The 20,058-nt window shown below is 52.5% G+C and overlaps 1 protein-coding gene across 2 annotated transcripts in view; it reads right to left on the bottom strand.

Moving 5' to 3' along the window:
• MRC1 (mannose receptor C-type 1) overlaps positions 1–20,058 on the bottom strand; it is an 88,750-nt gene that overhangs the window by 23,055 nt on the left and 45,637 nt on the right. For both annotated transcript variants that reach the window (XM_068146365.1, XM_068146364.1), the window contains 11 exons: positions 19,232–19,431; positions 18,629–18,753; positions 17,290–17,377; positions 14,180–14,324; positions 13,486–13,527; positions 13,201–13,364; positions 10,250–10,317; positions 7,399–7,499; positions 5,220–5,362; positions 2,631–2,745; positions 1,271–1,434 (listed from right to left, as the gene is read on the bottom strand). In XM_068146365.1, the coding sequence (XP_068002466.1) occupies positions 1,271–1,434; positions 2,631–2,745; positions 5,220–5,362; positions 7,399–7,499; positions 10,250–10,317; positions 13,201–13,364; positions 13,486–13,527; positions 14,180–14,324; positions 17,290–17,377; positions 18,629–18,753; positions 19,232–19,431 (1,355 nt within the window). The remainder of the gene's footprint in view (positions 1–1,270; positions 1,435–2,630; positions 2,746–5,219; positions 5,363–7,398; positions 7,500–10,249; positions 10,318–13,200; positions 13,365–13,485; positions 13,528–14,179; positions 14,325–17,289; positions 17,378–18,628; positions 18,754–19,231; positions 19,432–20,058) is intronic.

A 20,058-nucleotide genomic window follows, 5' to 3' on the forward strand; every position in this document is an offset into this window, starting at 1 on the left:
TGGTCTCTTCTCCCAGGTGATTAGTGACAGAGCAAGAAGGAATGGCCTCAAGCTGCAGCAGGGCAGGGATAGACTGGACAGGAGGAAACATTTGTTCCCAGCCAGAGTGGTCAGAGATTGGCAGAGGCTGCCCAGGGAGGTGGTGGAGTCCCCAAGCCTGGCTGTGTTTCAAGGTGGTTTGGATGTGGTGCTTGGGGCTATGGTTTAGGGGTGAGCCTTGCAGAGCAGGGTCAGTGGTTGGACTTGGTGATCCCAGGGGGTTTTTCCAAGCTGACTGATTTGGTTGGACTTGGTGATCCTGAGGGTCTTTTCCAAGCTGAATGCTTCTGTGATCCTGTGAAAATCAGATTTCTCCATTGCAAAAGGCACTGAGGAGAACTAGAGCTGTTTCTAGCTGTAGCTGCATGGCACAGAAGTATCTAAGCAGAGAGGAACTCTGTGAGCTATCAGAGCAGTTTGTATGACAGAGAAATAAGGGAAGTGCTTTTCTTTTTTCCTCTGCAAAACCTGAATGGTTGGCTTTTTATAGCAGCACATCCTTCCCTCCTGTGTGCCTGGCAGGATGTGCTTCTGTGTAAAATGTGGCTGCTGGAGGGGAAGGTTTGTAAGTGCCCCTCATGAGCTGTGTGCCCACAGAGAAACCTGCTGCCCTCAGGCACAGCTGCAGGCAGAGAGGACTGGGAGGAGCTGCTCTTGCAGTTTGCTTTTGGAGCAAGGAATACCATTGGCCTCTTCAGAGCAAGGAATTCCCCTCTCCTCCTCAGAGCAAGGATTCCCACTGTCCTCCTCACCACAGGCTGTGAGAGAAGGTGTGATGAACACAGCAGTGCAGCCTCCATGGGCACAGAGAACAGAATTCTGAAGGCAGCCTCCAGCTGCCACCAGCTATGGCACCAGCTGCCTGAGTGCCCAAAGCCATCCTCCCTGCTTGGCTTCCTCTGTGACATGTACAGTATGAAAGCAGTAACCCCAACAAATGCATGAATCATAGAACCACAGAGTTGTCAGGGTTGGAAGGGACCTCAAGGCTCAGCCAGTTCCAACCCTCTGCCATGGGCAGGGACACCTCACACCACAGCAGGTTGCTCACAGCCACATCCAGCCTGGCTGCAAACACCTCCAGGCAGGAGGCTTCCACCACCTCCCTGGGCAACCTGTGCCAGGCTCTCACCACCCTCATGGGGAACAACTTCTTCCTCACATCCAATCTGAGTCTACCCATGCAAATCTGAGCTATGATTTCAGAGAGCAGTTTGTGACTGCTACTTACCTGCCCATCATACAAATTCCCATGTCCTGATGGGAAGCCTTTGGCCCAGTTTGTAAAGTAAACTCCTGTTCCATCTGTCCAGAGGAACCTCAGCTCATGGTTTATGTCATTAAGTCCAATCCATGTATCAGTAGCAAAATCTTTCATGTGGAAGGTGAGGAAAGCTGGAGGACAAAAGGGCAAAGAAGAAGAGGAACAGTTTGGCTGGAGGCTGAAACATGTCTGCTCTTGCTGAGCCTGGCAACATTACCTATCTCCATCTGCAACACAGAACACTTCACTTTTGACAAGACAAGCAGCTAAGATGAAAGTCTTCATCAATAATCTGCAGGAGGGCATTGAGGCTCCCTCAGTAGGTTTGCAGATGACACCAGGCTGGGTGGCTGTGTCCAGCTGCTAGAGGCTAGGGAAGCTTCACAGCAGGACCTGGACAGGTGAGAGCCATGGGCCAAGGCTCACTGGAGGAAGTTCAACAAGGCCAAGGACCTTCATGAAAAGTTCTTCTCCAGCCTTCCTGCAGCTTCCTGTCAAGTATTGGAAGGCAGCTCTATTGTCCCCCTGAGTCTTCTCCACTCCAGGCTGAACACCCCCAGCTCCCTCAGCCTGTGCTCACAGCAGAGCTGCTCCAGCCCTTGGATCATCTTTGTGGCCTCCTCTGGACTCACTCCACAGCTCTGTGTTCTTCTGCTGGGGACACCAGAACTGGAGGCAGGATTGGAGGTGAGGTCTGAGCAGAGCAGAGTCAAGGGGCAGAATCCCCTCTCCTGCCCTGCTGCCCACACTGCTCTGGCTGCAGCCCAGCACACAGCTGCCTGCTGGGCTGCATGAGGGCACTACTGGCTCCTGGGGAGCTGCTCAGCACCCAACACCCCCAAGTCTCTTTCTTCAGGGTTGCTCTCAACCCACTCTGCACCCAGCCTGGATTTGTGCCTGTTCCTCTAGTGAGAAGGATGGCAGAGCTCTGGGGTGAATTGTGGGCCAGTGTCTGATCAATTCAATCTCTGCCCCAAGCTGCCCAAAGGCAGCAAGCTCTGACCTAAAGCTGTTCTGCTGGAGCTAATAGGAAAGCCATGCAGTGAGTTAATGCCACCTAGTGAGAGTACTTCACTTGGAATGGAAGTTGCTGGTTCCAGCCAGCATCATGTGTAAGCAGAAGCAGCCCTGCTTTGGCTGCCAGGACAGCATGACTCTGTGTGTGCATGAGCAACACTGACATTTGCTAGGTTCAGGAGAGGCTTGGATGGCAAATCTCAAGAAATTCCATGTCTTGTAACAAAACTCAGAGGTGCAGTCATCATTCCTCCCACAAATGCAGCAAAGGTGGCACGTTGGCTCATTGCTAGAGGGCTGCACACAGTACCTTGCACTTGCTCATTGGGGATGCTGGCCAGGTTGCCTCCCAGGTTCATGCAGGCTGTGCGTGCAGCGTGCCAGGTGACACGGTCATCCTCTGCAGAGCCAAAGACCTTGTAGCACTGCAACAGGAACAAATTGCCTCTGGGTTACCTGTACCTCAATGTCCCTCACAGGTTCAAAAGCAATGCTTTAAGCAAAACAGGGTGGAGAAAAGACAGTCAAAGAGTGCATTTACCTGAAAAAAAACCATCCAATATTCAGCTTAAAATGAGCTACAAAGGGTCCCTGTTCTATATGGAATTGAAGGTCTCAAGGTTTAAATGAGACTATGATGATGGTCCCTGTTCTATACAGGATGAAGGTCCCAAGGGTTAAATGAGACTTTGATGCTGGTCATAGTTCTATATAGAATTGAAGGTCTCAAGGTTTAAATGAGACTTTGATGCTGGTCCCTGTTCTATACAGGACTGAAGGTACCAAGGTTTAAATGACCTTGGATGCTGGTCTCTGTTCTATACAGGATTGAAGGTCCCAAGGGTTAAATGAGACTTTGATGCTGGTCATAGTTCTATATAGAATTGAAGGTCCCAAGGTTTAAATGAGACTTTGATGCTGGTCCCTGTTCTATACAGGATTGAAGGGCCCAAGGTTTAAAGGAGACTTTGATGCTGGTCCCTGTTCCATACAGGATGAAGGTCCCAAGGGTTAAATGAGACTTTGATGCTGGTCATAGTTCTATATAGAATTGAAGGTCTCAAGGTTTAAATGAGACTTTGATGCTGGTCCCTGTTCTATACAGGATTGAAGGTCCCAAGGTTTAAAGGAGACTTTGATGCTGGTCCCTGTTCTATACAGGATTGAAGGTCCCAAGGGTTAAATGAGACTTTGATGCTGGTCCCTGTTCTATACAGGATTGAAGGGCCCAAGGGTTAAATGAGACTTTGATGCTGGTCCCTGTTCTATACAGGATTGAAGGTCCCAAGGTTTAAAGGAGACTTTGATGCTGGTCCCTGTTCTATACAGGATTGAAGGTCCCAAGGGTTAAATGAGACTTTGATGCTGGTCCCTGTTCTATACAGGATGAAGGTCTCAAGGTTTAAATGAGACTTTGATGCTGGTCCCTGTTCTATACAGGACTGAAGGTACCAAGGTTTAAATGACCTTGGATGCTGGTCTCTGTTCTATACAGGATTGAAGGTCCCAAGGGTTAAATGAGACTTTGATGCTGGTCATAGTTCTATATAGAATTGAAGGTCTCAAGGTTTAAAGGAGACTTTGATGCTGGTCCCTGTTCTATACAGGATGAAGGTCCCAAGGTTTAAATGAGACTTTGATGCTGGTCCCTGTTCTATACAGGATTGAAGGGCCCAAGGTTTAAAGGAGACTTTGATGCTGGTCCCTGTTCTATACAGGATGAAGGTCCCAAGGGTTAAATGAGACTTTAATGCTGGTCATAGTTCTATATAGAATTGAAGGTCTCAAGGTTTAAATGAGACTTTGATGCTGGTCCCTGTTCTATACAGGACTGAAGGTACCAAGGTTTAAATGACCTTGCATGCTGGTCTCTGTTCTATACAGGATTGAAGGTCCCAAGGGTTAAATGAGACTTTGATGCTGGTCCCTGTTCTGTATGAAATTGAAGGTCCCAAGGTTTAAATGAGACTTTGATGCTGGTCCCTGTTCTATACAGGATTGAAGGTCCCAAGGTTTAAAGGAGACTTTGATGCTGGTCCCTGTTCTATACAGGATTGAAGGGCCCAAGGTTTAAAGGAGACTTTGATGCTGGTCCCTGTTCTATACAGGATTGAAGGGCCCAAGGTTTAAAGGAGACTTTGATGCTGGTCCCTGTTCTATACAGGATTGAAGGGCCCAAGGTTTAAAGGAGACTTTGATGCTGATCCCTGTTCTATACAGGATTGAAGGGCCCAAGGGTTAAATGAGACTTTGATGCTGGTCATAGTTCTATATAGAATTGAAGGTCTCATGGTTTAAATGAGACTTTGATGCTGGTCCCAGCTCTATACAGGATTGAAGGGCCCAAGGTTTAAAGGAGACTTTGATGCTGATCCCTGTTCTATACAGGATTGAAGGCCTCAAGGTTTAAATGAGACTTTGATGCTGGTCCTTGTTCTATACAGGATTGAAGGTCCCAAGGTTTAAATGACCTTTGATGCTGGTCCCTGTTCTATACAGGATTGAAGGTCTCATGGTTTAAATGAGACTTTGATGCTGGTCACTGCTCTATACAGGATTGAAGGTCCCAAGGTTTAAAGGAGTCTTTGATGCTGGTCCCTGTTCTATACAGGATTGAAGGTCCCATGGTTTAAATGAGACTTTGATGCTGGTCCCTGCTCTATACAGGATTGAAGGTCCCAAGGTTTAAAGGAGACTTTGATGCTGGTCCCTGCTCCATACAGATTGTAGGTCTCAGGAGAGTGTTTTGCTCAACAAGACATAATCTGGATGTAATCTGAAGTGCCTAGCCAATGAGCCAAATCTGACTTTTAGCAGTAGCTAATCTTATTCAACAATCCCCTTGGTGAACAGTTCCCTGCTGTCTGCTTTGCCCACCAGCCACCATGCACTCTGGTACCTTATTGTGAAAGGAAAGCCAAGCTGGATGGCATCCTCTGGGGCTCGAAGATGTTGTTGGAGCAGCAGTGGAATTGATGGAGCTGTTGTGCCTTTCACATATGTAGGGATTGGGATAACCACAGTTTATGTCATTCCAGTACCCTGGAGGTAAGATAAATGGGGAACTGCATGACAGCACATCCAGAGCTGGATACATGGCAACCATTTTCACTTGTTCTTACACAAAGTCCTGTTGCAAGGCACAATCAAAGCTTCAGGGTCTCTCAGCTCACTATCATTCAGTCTCTGTCTCTGTCTCTACCTCTACCTCTGTCTCTCTCTGTCTCTCTGTCTCTACCTCTGTCTCTACCTCTGTCTCTACCTCTACCTCTACCTCTACCTCTACCTCTACCTCTACCTCTATCTCTATCTCTATCATAGAATCACAGAACTGTCAGGGTTGGAAGGGACCTCAAGGCTCAGCCAGTGCCAACCCCCTGCCATGGCCAGGGACACCTCACACCACAGCAGGTTGCTCACAGCCACATCCAGCCTGGGTGCAAACACCTCCAGGCAGGAGGCTTCCACCACCTCCCTGGGCAACCTGTGCCAGGCTCTCACCACCCTCCTGGGCAATAACTTCTTCCTCACATCCAATCTCAATCTCCTCACTTCTAGTTTTGCTCCATCCCCCCCAGTCCTATCCCTCCCTGACACTCTCAGAAGTCCCTCCCCAGCTTTCTTGGAGCCCCCTGCAGATCCTGGAAGGCCACAAGAAGGTCTCCTGGGAGCCTTCTCCTCTCCAGCCTGTACAACCCCAACTCTCTCAGTCTGTCCTCAGAGCAGAGCAGCTCCAGCCCTCTGCTCCTCCTCCTGGCCCTTCTCTGGACACCTTCCAGCACCTCCAGATCCTTCCTGGCACAGAGGCTCCAGAACTGGCCCCAGAGCTCCAGCTGTGGTCTCAGCAGAGTGGAGCAGAGGGGCAGAATCCCCTCCCTGGCCCTGCTGGCCACACTTCTCTTGCTGCAGCCCAGGCTCTGCTTGGCTCTCTGGGCTGCAAGTGCTCCCTGCTGGCTCCTGCTGAGCTTCTCCTCCCCCAGCACCCCCAAGGCCTTTTCTTCAGGGCTGCTCTCCAGCCAGTCTCTGCCCAGCCTGTATTGGTGCCTGGGGTTGCCCTGAGCCAGCTGCAGGACCTTGCCCTTGGCCTTGTTAAACCTCATCTATATCCATATACCTGTATTCTATCTAGGAGAAGTGTGTCACTCTACACTGCAGACACAGAATGGGAAATGCAGTGGCATACTAAGTGCTAGAAATATCAAACTTAAGGGCCCACATTGGGCCAGATTTAATAAAAAATATAAACCAGTTGTATCCTGATCACAACCACAGACCCCTCTCAAAGCTCCTTCCCCTCTCACAGCTCCTTCCCTAGACCCCTCTCAAAGCTCCTTCCCCAGACCCCTCTCAAAGCTCCTTCCCCAGACCCCTCTCAAAGCTCCTTCCCCAGACCCCTCTAAAAGCTCCTTCCCCAGACGTCTCTCAAAGCTCCTTCCCCAGACCCCTCTCAAAGCTCCTTCCCTAGACCCCTCTCAAAGCTCCTTCCCCAGATCCCTCTCAAAGCTCCTTCCCTAGACCCCTCTCAAAGCTCCTTCCCTAGATCCCTCTCAAAGCTCCTTCCCTAGACCCCTCTCAAAGCTCCTTCCCTAGATCCCTCTCAAAGCTCCTTCCCTAGATCCCTCTCAAAGCTCCTTCCCTAGACCCCTCTCAAAGCTCCTTCCCTAGACCCCTCTCAAAGCTCCTTCCCCAGACCCCTCTCACAGCTCCTTCCCCAGACCCCTCTCACAGCTCCTTCCCCAGACGTCTCTCAAAGCTCTTTCCCCAGACCCCTCTCACAGCTCCTTCCCCAGACCCCTCTCACAGCTCCTTCCCCAGACTCTTCTCACAGCTCCTTCCCCAGACCCCTCTCACATTTCCTTCCCCAGACTCCCTCACAGCTCTCCCCTGCCAAGCTCCAGGTGGACATAACAGCACAAACCTCTCAAGCTGAGTCCAACACTGGGTCTACTTGTATAGTATTTTGCAAAAGCAGAAAGAAGAGGGGGGGAAAGGGGTGCCTGGCAGAAGCTAAAATCCAATGTAAGTTGTGAAGCAAAGCCCCAGGGAGTGAAGCTGAGGAGCAGAGCTGGGAGCCTCACCTAAATTCTTGTACATGACCACGCAGTTCTCGTCGTTGTTGGCGAAGTTGGGCTCGTGGGGTGCCCAGGCCAGGTAACTCACTGGGCTGCCATCCATCCAGCTGGGGAAAACAAGGCAGGAGAACTCTGCTTCAACAGCTGGGGGGGTTGGAGCTTCCCCCCAGCATTAACTTTTGCCAGAGCAGCTCAGTCAGAGGCAAATGGAGCTGTATTTACAAGCAGGAGCTACGCTCTGCAGTGGAGTGCAATGAATGTGAACAACATAGGCAGGAGGTACAATATCATAGTATCATAGAATCATTCAGGGTTGGAAGGGACCACAAGGATCATCTAGATCCAACCCCCCTGCCATGGGCAGGGACACCCCACACTAGATCAGCCTGGCCACAGCCTCAGCCAGCCTGGCCTTAAACACCTCCAGGGACAGGGCCCCAACCACCTCCCTGCACAACCCATTCCAGGGCTTCACCACTCTCATGGGGAAGAACTTCCTCCTCCCCTCCAGCCTGAATCTCCCCACCTCCAGCTTCATTCCATTCCCCCTAGTCCTATCACTCCCTGAGATCCTGAGCAGTCCCTCCCCAGCCTTCCTGTAGCCCCCTTCAGATCCTGGAAGGCCACAATGAGGTCACCTGGGAGCCTTCTCTTCTCCATACTGAACAGCCCCAACTTCTTCAGTCTGTCCTCACAGGAGAGGTGCTCCAGCCCTCTGCTCATCCTCCTGGCCCTTCTCTGGACACCTTCCAGCACCTCCAGATCCCTCTTGTCATAGGGGCTCCAGAACTGGAGGCAGGACTCCAGGTGGGGTCTCCCCAGAGCTGAGCAGAGGGGGAGAATCACCTCCCTTGCCCTGCTGGCCACACTTCTCCTGCTGCAGCCCAGGATCTGGTTGGCTTTCTGGGCTGCAAGTGCACACTGAGAGCTCCTGGTGAGCTTCTCCTCCCCCAGCACCCCCAAGGCTCTCTCCTCAGGGCTACTTTCCAGCCAGCCCCTGCCCAGCCTGGATTTGTGCCTGGGATTGCCTCCACCCAGCTGCAGGACCCTGCCCTTGGTCTTGTTGAACCTCATGAGGTTGGCTTGTGCCCACCTCTCCAGCCTGTCCAGGTCCCTCTGGATGGATCCTTCCCTCCAGCTGTCTGCTGCACCACACAGCTTGGTGTCATCAGCAAACCTGCTGAGGGTGCACTCAGTGCTACTGTCCATGGCACCCACAAAGATGTTGAACAAGACAGGTCCCAGGTTGTACAGCACAAGGACCACCCTGGCCAAGGACCAGCTGCTAGCTTCTCCCTCCCTGCCCACCCTTACCCCCCTGTACAAAAGGGACAAGAGAAAGGAGCAGAGAAGTCAGACTTAGCCAAGGCCAGCCAGAGCAGGTTGTCTCTCCTGAGCAAAGCAAAGCAGCCAGAGATGAGAAGAGAGAAGGAAGAATCACTATGGCACAGCTCCTCTTGCTCCAGACATTGACCCAAGGAGTTTGGTTAGAACTACCTTTTGTTTTCCTTTTTACACCCAAGAGTGGTTTATTCATATTTTCCTACTCTTCTGCTCAAAATCTGTAACTGAATTTGAAAGGCATTGCCTGAAACCACCACAGCAGGCAAGGGGAGGAGCTTCCAGGTTACAGACAGCAGGTCTGCAGTAGGCTTGGCATGGCCACTCACAGTGTAAGAGAGGGACAAGAGGTTAGCCCAGCTGGCCTCCCTGCTAAGTGCAAAGATGCAGGGCAAGTGCTGCAGGGATGTCTGCTCTGCAGCTGGGCACTGTGCTGACACTGCTGCAGCTCACAGGACACTGCTCAGCCACTGGAGGCAGCAGGAAAGCCTGGAGTCCCTTCAGCATCAGAGAACCCAGAGGCTCACTGTTACCCCAGCTCACACACTCACAGAATCACAGACTGTTAGGGGTTGAAAGGGACCTCCAGAGACCATCCAGTCCAAGCCCCTGCCAGTGCAGCATCACCCAGGGCAGCTCACACAGAGCACATCCAGGGGGGGTTGGAAAGGCTCCAGAGCAGGAGACTCCACAACCCCCCTGGGCAGCCTGCTCCAGGCCTCCAGCACCCTCACAGGGACAAACTTTTCCCTCCTGTTCCCCTGGCACCTCCTCTGCTCCAGCTTGCCCCCAGTGCCCCTTGTGCTGTCCTTGGCCAGCCCTGAGCAGAGCCTGGCTCCAGCCCTGCACATCTTTATCCCCAGCAATGAAGGCAGCCCTCAGGCTCCTCTGCTCTAAGCTCCAAGCCCCAGCTCCCTCAGGCTGGCCTCACAGGGAGATCTTCCACTGCCTGCAGCAGCTCTGTGCCTCTGTGCTGGACTCTTTCAAGCAGTTCCCTGAGGTCCTTCTTGAGCTGAAGGGCCCAGAACTGGACACAAGATTCCAGATGTGGCTTCCCAGGGCAGAGTAGAAGGGAAGGAAACCTCTCTGACCTACTCACCACAGCCATTCTAATGCCCTCCAAGGATGCCCTTGGCCTTCTTGGCCACCAGAGCACATTGCTGGCTCATGGTCATCCTTCTGCCCACCAGGATCACCAGGTCCTTTTCCCCTGCACTGCTCTCCAGCAGCTCAGTCCCCAGCCTCTCCTGCTCCATGGGGTTGTTCTTTCCCAGGTGCCAGACTCTCCCCTTGCCCTTGTTGGATTCCATTCCATTTCTCCCTGCCCAACTCTCAGCCTGTCCAGGTCTCTCTGAATGGCAGCACAGCCTGAGGGGCTGTCAGCCATTGCTGCCAGTTGCTGGCAGTGGCTCTGTGCCGTCAGGCAGGTGGGTGATGAAGCTGTTGAACAGTTGTGTGCTGTGCTGCCAGCAGACTGCTTCATTTGATGGCACAGTGCAGGTTTGATGGTGCCTACCTTGCTCGTTGGTCAACACTCAGCTGTAAGCCAATGAAGTAGGAGTCCTCTTTGCCATTTCTCAAGATCTGGAACACAAAGGTCAAGCTTGGCTGACATGAATCTGTTATGGCAAGAACGAGTGACACACACCAGGCTGACACAGGGTGGGAGCTGCTCAGCTCCCTGCCGACATCAGGCAAGGGAAGGCAGCTCACATCTGACCGTCCACAGTCAGGCTTCATCTAGGGCCAAAATGTCACTACAGCCACACCTCACAGCCTGGCAAGGCACTGACATCTCTCTTGCACAGACTCTGCAATGAATGCCAGGGGACAACTCACAGAATCACAGAATCAAGAAGGTTGGAAAAGACCTCAGAGGTCATCAAGTCCAAGCTGTCACCCAACACCTCATGACAACTAAACCATGGCTCCAAGTGCCACATCCAATCCCCTCTTGAACACCTCCAGGGATGGTGACTCCACCACCCCCCTGGGCAGCACATCCCAATGGCCAATCTCTCTTGCTGGGAAGAACTTTCTCCTCACCTCCAACCTAAACCTCCCCTGGCACAGCTTGAGACTGTGTCCTCTTGTTCTGGTGCTGGCTGCCTGGGAGAAGAGACCAACCCCCACCTGGCTACAACCTCCCTTCAGGGAGCTGGAGAGAGCAAGAAGGTCTCCCCTGAGCCTCCTCTTCTCCAGGCTAAGCAACCCCAGCTCCCTCAGCCTCTCCTCACAGGGCTGTGCTCCAGACCCCTCCCCAGCTGTGTTGCCCTTCTCTGGACACCTTCCAGCAGCTCAGCATCTTTCCTAACCTGAGGGGCCCAGAACTGGACACAGGACTCAAGGTGTGGCCTTAGCAGTGCTGAGCACAGGGCACATTGACTTCCCTGCTCCTGCTGGCCACACTGTTCCTGATGCAGGCCAGGATGCCCTTGGCCTTCTTGGCCACCTGGGCACACTGCAGGCTCATGTTCAGCTACTGTCAACCAGCACCCCCAGGTCCCTTTCTGCCTTGCTGCTCTCAGCCACTCTGACCCCAGCAAGGGGTCCCTGCAAGGGACAAAGCTTCCTGCACTTTGGGTATAATTATCATAGAATGGCTCAGGTGGGAAAGGACCTCAGAAATCATCTACTCCAACCCCCTGCCATGGGCAGGGACATCTCTAACTCAATTTGGTCGCTCAAGGCCTCATCCAGCCTGGCCTTGAACAGCTCCATGGAGGGGACATCCACAACCTCCCTGGGCAACCTGTTCCACAGTCTCACCATCCTTGTACTGAAGAACTTCTTCCTAAGATTCCATCTAAACCTCCTCTCCCTCACCCTCAAACCATTGAGTCCATCAGCAGTAAGTTTGCAGATGACACCAAGCTGGGGGGCAGGAGTTGATCTGCTGGAGGGCAGAGAGGTTCTGCAGAGGGACCTCGACAGGCTGGACAGATGGGCAGAGGCCAAGGGCAGGAGATTGAACACATCCAAGTGCCAGGTGCTGCACATTGGCCACAACAACCCCAGGCAGTGCTACAGGCTGGGGTCAGAGTGGCTGAGAGCAGCCAGGCACAAAGGGACCTGGGGGTGCTGGTTGATGGTAGGCTGAACATGAGCCTGCAGTGTGCCCAGGCAGCCAAGAAGGCCAATGGCATCCTGGCCTGCATCAGGAACAGTGTGGCCAGCAGGAGCAGGGAGGTCATTGTGCCCTGTACACTGCACTGCTCAGGCCACACCTTGAGTCCTGGGTCCAGTTCTGGGCCCCTCAGTTTAGGAAGGAGGTTGACTTGCTGAAAGGTGTCCAGAGAAGGGCAACAAAGTTGGTGAGGGGCTTGGAACACAGCCCTGTGAGGAGAGGCTGAGGGAGCTGGGGTTGCTTAGCCTGGAGGAGAGAAGACTCAGGGGAGACCTTCTTGCTCTCTGCAACTCCCTGAAGGGAGGCTGTAGCCAGGTGGGGGTTGGTCTCTTCTCCCAGGCAGCCAGCACCAGAACAAGAGGACACAGTCTCAAGCTGTTCGAGGGGAGGTTTAGGCTGGAGGTTAGGAAGAAGTTCTACACAGAGAGAGTGATTGCCCATTGGAATGGGCTGCCCAGGGAGGTGGTGGAGTCACCATCACTGGAGGTGTTTAGGAGGAGACTTGCTGGGGTGCTTGGTGCCATGGTTGAGTTGATCTTGAAGGTCTCTTCCAACCTGGTTAATTCTATTCTATTCTATTCTATTCTATTCTATTCTATTCTATTCTATTCTATTCTATTCTATTCTATTCTATTCTATTCTATTCTATTGATCCAGCCTGTTCAGGCCCCTCTCTAAAGCCTTCTTACCCTCCAGAAGATCAACACTTCCATCCAGCTTTCTGCTGTCTATAAACTCAATCCCCTTGTACAGACCATTGATAAAGATCTCAAACCGAACTGGCCAGCACTCAGCCCTGGGGAACACCATTTGTGCCTGGCCACCAACTGGATTTGACTCCATTCCCCACCACTGTTTGGGCACAGCCATCAGCCAGCTCTTAAGCCAGAGGAGCCTCCACCCATCTAAGCCGTAAGCAGCCAGTTTCTCCAGAGGAATGTGGGGGACAGTGTCAAAGGCTTTACTAAAGTCCAAGTACACACCACACAGCCTTTCCCTCACCCACTGAACGGTTCACCTTCTTGTAGAGGATCAGCTTGGTCAAGCAGGACCTGCCCTTCATGAACCCATGCTGCCTGGGCCTCATCACCTGGTTGTCCTGCATAATGGCACTCCAGAGGACCTGCTCCATGACCTTCCCTGGCACCAAGGCCAGACTGACAGGGCTGCAGTTCCCCAGCTCCTCCTTCCAGCCTTTCCTGCAGACAGCCCTCACCTTTGCTCATGCAGCTGCACTTTCACTGTCAGAAAACTCGCAGGGGGAAGGTGCTTGTGAAGGCTGTGTGCCCATGCTGCCTTGCCCTGCGTGGCTCACTCCACGCAGGAAGGCTTTCTCTTACGTATCGCCAGAGGAACTTCCTCTCGCTCTCGCCCTCGATGACAGCCAGGTCCCCAGAGCTCCTCTTGCAGAACTCCCGAGCCTTCTCCATGGGAACACTCTCTGTGCTGAAGTAATACTGTTTGTCTCCATCTATCACCCACCCATCCTCAGTGGTCTGGTATTCTGGAAGACAAAAGGTCAGCTGCTCTCTCTGGCCCTCAGACACAAGAGGCTCTCCGCAGCAACCTCTCAGAGCTGCTGCTGGACACAGGCTCAGCCCAGCAGTGACAGCAGTGACACTTACTGGGGACAGGAGAGTCTGTGGGTTCAGGCTTTACACTTGCCCCTGGAAGATAGAAGAAATAAAGCATTATGATGACCCTGCACTCACTGCTGTAAGAGGAAATACCTGCTGTGATTGCTAGGCAAGTCCTGCTACTGACACTGAATTCTGGAGGACACAAGGATGCTTTGCATGGAGAAGCCCTTTCAGCTCATCCAGCCCAACCATTCTCTAGAGCTGCCAAGGCTGGGGCTAAACCAGGGCCTTCAGCACCACAGCTCTGCCTCTCTGCAACACCTCCAGGGATGGGCATTCAACCACCTCCCTGGGCAGCCTGGGAAGAGGTTTCTCTAATACCCAACCTAAACCTCCCCTGGGGTAACCTGAGGCCATTTCCTCTCATCCTGTCACTTGCTACTAAGGAGAAGAGACCAACCCCCACCTGGCTCCAACCTCCTTCCAGGGAGCTGTAGAGAGCAATGAGGTCTGCCCTCTGCCTCCTCTTCTCCAGACTGAGCAGCCCCAGCTCCCCCAGCTGCTCCTCCCCAGCCCTGTTCTCCAGGAATCCTTAGTGCACTCTGCTATTTCACATTACCCCAGGACCCATTCTGCTAAGCAGGGTTTGAAAGTTTTCATTTCTCACACTTAAGGAGGAAAGACAGTAATAATCTGAGAAGCTTTTCTTCTTCTCCCAGCTCCCAGGAGCAAGCCATACCTTTTCTGATCTGGCAAATCCACCCATAGAGGTAATCACAGTGCCTGTCATTCCAAAGCATGGTGAAGTCTCCGTTGACCTCTGCACACAGTTCAATTCCTTGGTAATTGTTGGGTTCTCCCATGCCCCAGTTTTCATACCTCACCTACAACAGAGAAAGCTTTCTGAAGATTCTGTTATGTAGTCAGAAGATCACAGAGAGGGAGGAGATAGAATCAAACCACAGACCCACAACTGGTTCCAACCATCAGTTTGAAAGCTCAGGGAAGGGGAAAGCAGAATCTCCCCCTGCAAAAGCTGACATTGCCAACTGGACTGCATCTTAGGTAAGAGTTGTTTCTGGTCACTGTTAGGGGTTTGAGAAACTGGGATGTCTTAAGCATAGAGCCCAGGGGCTGGGTGGGTGCAGGGGGGGACTGGAAAGAGCAATCTTCTGTTACTTCATTCCCAGAATGCCTGCACCTCCTCTTTATAAACAAAGAGCACAGACAGTTCTGCCCCTTCTCCTCTCCCTGCTCCCTTGGCTTGGCTTGCAGGGGAGTGGGGCCTGGTGCCAGCAAGCTGGTTTTCAGCTGTGTCATTCAGGCCTGGGTAGGGAGGTATGGGGAGGCACAGGGGGGAGGAGGCACTGAGGCCTGGGTTTTGGACTGGTTTGAGTAAAGGCTGAGGAAAGCTTTAGGCTTGAGAAGCTGGAGTGTGGATCTATGTACTTTGTGTGGTTTTGCCCTGTGGTGTACAGTTCTGAAGAGCACTTCCATTTAAATGTCCAATCCTGTGTGGAAAGTTTCCTTCCACCCCTTTTGGGAGGTGTAAAAGAAGAGCTGTCCCGCTGCCTGTCAGCCCAAGACAATCACACTTGGAGGAATAGTGCCATTTCTCATAGCATCCACATTCCTTACAGTTCATCATCTAGTAACAATGCTGGGGCACTGAATTAAGGACACATCCTGTAGGAATGAAGCACTAGAGGTGCTGCTGGGAGCCAACACCAGTGCTGGCATTTCCCTCAGAAGAAAATCTGGCTTCTGCTCTGATTTCCCTGCCTGCACTCCAAGTTCAGTGCTCTGCATGCTAAGCTTCCACCAGTCTGTTCTGGTCAGCCCTGCATGAAACACTCCCACATCTCCAAACCCACTTTTGTTTCTACAGCTTTATGTCTTAGTCTAAAATACAGTCATGGAATCACAGAGTTATAGAATGGTCAGGCTTGGAAGGGACCTCAAGGCTCAGCCAGCTCCAACCCCCTGCCATGGCCAGGGACACCTCACACTGCAGCAGGTTGCTCACAGCCACATCCAGCCTGGCTGCAAACACCTCCAGGCAGGAAGCTTCCACCACCTCCCTGGGCAACCTGTGTCAGGCTCTCACCACCCTCATGGGGAACAACTTCTTCCTCACAGCCAATCTCAATCTCCCCACTTCTACTTTTGCTCCATCCCCCCCAGTCCTATCCCTCCCTGACACCCTCAATAGTCCCTCCCCAGCTGTCTTGGAGCCCCCTGCAGATCCTGGAAGGCCACAAGAAGGTCCCCCTGGAGCCTTCTCTTCTCATAATCAATTTAATTTAGTTTTATCAGGATAGAATCATAGAATGACAGAATTGGTTGGTTGGAGAAGCTCTTTAAGTTCACACAGTCCAATCATTATCTAACTCTGCCAAAGCTGGGGGTAAGCTATCACAGCCTCACAGTATCACCAAGGTTGGAAGAGACCTCAAAGATCATCGAGTCCAACCTGTCACCACAGACCTCCTGACTAGACCATGGCACCAAGTGCCACATCCAATCCCCTCTTGAACACCTCCAGGGATGGGGACTCCACCACCTCCCTGGGCAGCACATCCCAATGGTGAACAACTCTCTCAGTGAAGAACTTTCTCCTCACCTCCAGCCTAAACCTCCCCTGGCACAGCTTGAGATTGTGTCCTCTTGTTCTGGTGCTGCTTGCCTGGGAGAAGAGACCAATCCCCACCTGGCCACAACCTCCCTTCAGGGAGTTGGAGAGAGCAAGAAGGTCTCCCCTGAGCCTCCTCTTCTCCAGGCTAAGCAACCCCAGCTCCCTCAGCCTCTCCTCACAGGGCTGTGCTCAAGGCCTCTCCCCAGCCTTGTTGCCCTTCTCTGAACACCTTCAAGTCTCTCAATGTCCTTCTTAAACTGAGGGGCCCAGAACTGGACACAGGACTCAACGTGTGGCCTAACCAGTGCTGAGCACAAGGCACAATGACTTCCCTGCTCCTGCTGGCCACACTCTTCCTGATGCAGGCCAGGATGCCCTTGGCCTTCTTGGCCACCTGGGCACACTGCTGGCTCATATTCAGGCAGCTGTCAATCAGCACCCCCAGGTCCCTCTCTGTTTGGCAGCTCTCAGCCACTCTGACCCCAGTCTGTAGCTCTGCATGGGGTTGCTGTGGCCAAAGTGCAGCCCCTGGCACTTGGACTTGTTGAATGCCATCCTGTTGGCCTCTGCCCATCTGTCCAGTCGGTCGAGGTCCCTCTGCAGAGCCCATCAACCCTCTAACTGACCAACATCTGCCCCCAGCTTGGTGTCATCTGCACATTGCTGATGACTGACTCAATGCCCTCATCCAGATCAGCAATGAAGATGCTAAAGAGCACAGGGCCCAGCACTGATCCCTGGGGCACAGCACTGGTGCCTGGCTGCCAGCTGGCTGTGGCCCTCAGCACCACATCTCTGCCTCTTGGAAACACCTCCAGGGATGGGCATTCAACCACCTCCCTGGGCAGCCTGTGCCAGGCTTTGGGAACCCTTTCAGGGAAGAAATTTCTTCTAATATCCAACTGAAACCTCTCCTGGTGCATGTTGAGGCCTTTTCCTCTGGTCCTATCACTCATTACCAGGGAGATCCTTTCAGTCTACTTTAATTTGTTGGTGATTCAGGGCACATTTTCTCATCAGTAAGCAGCATCTCTTAGCCCCCTCAAGAAAACATCATCAAGCCATGAAATTGCTATTCAGAAGCTTTCCAGAGTGAGCATGGGACAGAAGCAGGTTATGCTTAGTTATCAAATGGCACAGAAACAGATCCAGCACAGGCACATGAGGAGCACAGGGAATTCCAGAGAAGAGCTGGGGAAAGTGCAGTGACTCACTGGGGATCCATCACTCCAGACAAAGCCATCCTCAGGGTTCAGGTAGTACAAGCCCATCCAGAAACGCTGGTGCAGGAGGCCGTTCTTCCTGAAAGAACACCTCAGAACAATCAGGGTGCCACTCAGAGGAAGCTGGAGCACAACACTCATAAAGGGCATGAAAATACTTTTCATCATCTACCATCCACCACACTTCACAAGCTTCCCTGAAAAGAATCCTTAGGTTTGCTAGACAGCCACGGTGGAACCACTGACCAAGAAAATGTCCACATCCTGTCCAGCTCCTGAAAATAGACATCACAGAATGGCTCAGGTTGGAAGGGACCTCCCTGATCATCTGCTCCAACCCACCTGCCATGGGCAGGGACACCTCTCAACTAGATTTGGCTGCTTGAATTCTCATCCAAGCTGCCCTTGAACACCCCCAGGTGGGAGGCATTCACAACCTCTCTGAGCAACCTGTGCCAGAGTCTCACCACCCTCATGCTGAAGAACTTCTCCCTCAGCTCCAGTCTATCCCTGCTCTGCCTAAGCTTCAAACCATTCCTGTTGCTAGATACTCTCATGAAAAGTCCCTCTTCAGCCTTCCTGTAGGATCCCTTCAGGTACTGGAAGGCAGCTCTGAGGTGCCAGCAGCTCTAAGGCCTCCCCAGTCTGAATCTGAAGTTGCTTCTGCTTTCTGATTCATTCACTCCAATGGCCATCACCCTGCTGACCAGAGCTACACCAGGACAGGACCCTCTTTGTCCACATGCTCAAGGGAAAGCAGCTGGTGTCTGTGGTAGGTTTGGAGTATCCCCAGCTCTACAGCAGATCTTTTCACACCAGATGCAAGATCTTACCTCAGCTAGATATCTCACCAGTCCCATTCCAGCATTAGCTCCTGGGGTGACTGCAGCTCACCACACAAGAAGAATCATGGAATGGTTTGGGTTGGAAGGGACCTCCAAAGCTCATCCAGTCCAACCCCTCTGCAGTCTGCAGGGACATCCTCCACTAGATTAGGCTGCTCAGAGCCTTGTTGACCCTGACCTGGAATACCTCCAGGGATGGGGCCTCCATTACCTCTCTGCAACCTGTTCCACCACCCTCATGGTGCAGAACTTGCTCCTCACATCCAATTTGCTCTGCTCTCCTTTCCAACCATCACCTCCCATCCTATCACTGCAGGCAAACAGTCCCTCTGCAGCCTTCTTGTAGCCCCTACTTTTCTGCTGTGTGGTTGATGCAGGTAATGAATCCAGAGCAGTTCACCATGAAGTACAATCACAAACTTCCCCTGAACTGCCACAGAAAGGTGACCAGGCTGATTGCAGGGGGGCTGAGCAGAGGCACTCACGTGATGGAGGTCCAGATCACGTACTGGTCTTCTTTGCTGGTGATGGAGGCCAGGTCTCCCCCAATAGCTCGACAGAAGGCCTGAGATTCAAGCCATGTCTTCTTATACTCTCCCCCTGAAAAAGGCTGAACACAGCATCTCCCAGTCAGACAAAACACACCACAGAGGGGCTAAGCTCAGGACTCATCAGCTCCTCACAAGCAATTCATTCACAATGAACTCACTCTGGGAGGGGTATGGAAAGCTGGGCTGTAGGGTTTGTAAGGGTTCACCTCTGGGGAACACAGGCCCAGGGTGGGTGTCTTTGAGCCAAGTGAGCAGGGGTACCTGCTGCCAGACAACAGCTAGGAGAAAGGCATTTCTCATCTGAAAGGAATAGGAAATGCAGTCTAAAAGAGCATGGCATTAAGAGCAGAAGATCAGTCCTGGAGATCAGACTTGAACGGAACAAACAAAACCAGAAGCACTTGGACAGGAGGGAGCAAGGCCTCTCTAACCTGTACCCAAGCTCAAGGAACAGTCAGAGGCAGCTACACAGATTGCTGTTCCACAGGTGTGCTGCAAACAGAACACCCTCCATGCAGAAAGGAGCAGCAGACTTACTTTGAAACAGAAGCTAAAGCGGCGGCTCGAGTCCCAGCCTGCTGGGCACTGCAGGACAGGGGTCGTGGTAGGAGCAGGTGGAAGAGTCACTCCCTCTGCCCACACTTTGCAGAGGAACTTGGCCTTTTCTTCACATCTGATTACCTCCCATAAGCCACCTGCAGTTCCAGTCCTCATAGCAACACAGCCTGGTTTTCTGCCTGGTGGTAAACAGGAATGCACATAAGGAGGAGGGCAGTGATGGTGCCCCTGTACCGGTACTGCTGAGGCCACAGCTTGAGCCCTGGGCTCAGGTCTGGTGCCACAGGATAAGAAAGGCATGGAGGGGCTGGAGGGTGTCCAGAGAAGAGCACTGAGGCTGCTGAGGGGTTTGGAGAAGAGAGCTGGTGAGGAGCAGCTGAGGGAGCTGGGGTTGTGTAGTGTGCAGAAGAGAAGGCTGAGGGAGACCTCATTGCTCTCCACAGCTCCCTGAGAGGAGGCTGGAGTGAGGCTGGGGTTGGTCTCTTCTGCCAAGTAAGCAGAGCTAGGAGGAGAGGAAATGTGCTGAAGCTGTGCCAGGGGAGGGTTAGGTTGGAGAGGAGGAAAGATTTCTTTGCTGGAAGAGTGGTGAGGGGTTGGGAGAGGCTGCCCAGGGAGGTGGTGGAGTCCCCATGCCTGGAGGTGCTGAAGAGGCTGTAGGGGTGGTGCTGCAGGGTAGAGTTTGGTGGTCATGGCAGCTGGGTTGTGGTTGGACTTGATGCCCTTAAAGGTCTTTTCCAGTCTTAATGATTCTGTGTGAATCTGTGATTCTATGAAAAGCAACATTTAGGGGTCAGAGGAACTTAGAA

The sequence above is a fragment of the Melanerpes formicivorus genome, unplaced genomic scaffold (genome assembly GCF_026170545.1).
Source record: "Melanerpes formicivorus ecotype bairdi unplaced genomic scaffold, bMelFor1.0.p_v2 SCAF_13, whole genome shotgun sequence".
Lineage (NCBI taxonomy): Eukaryota > Metazoa > Chordata > Aves > Piciformes > Picidae > Melanerpes > Melanerpes formicivorus.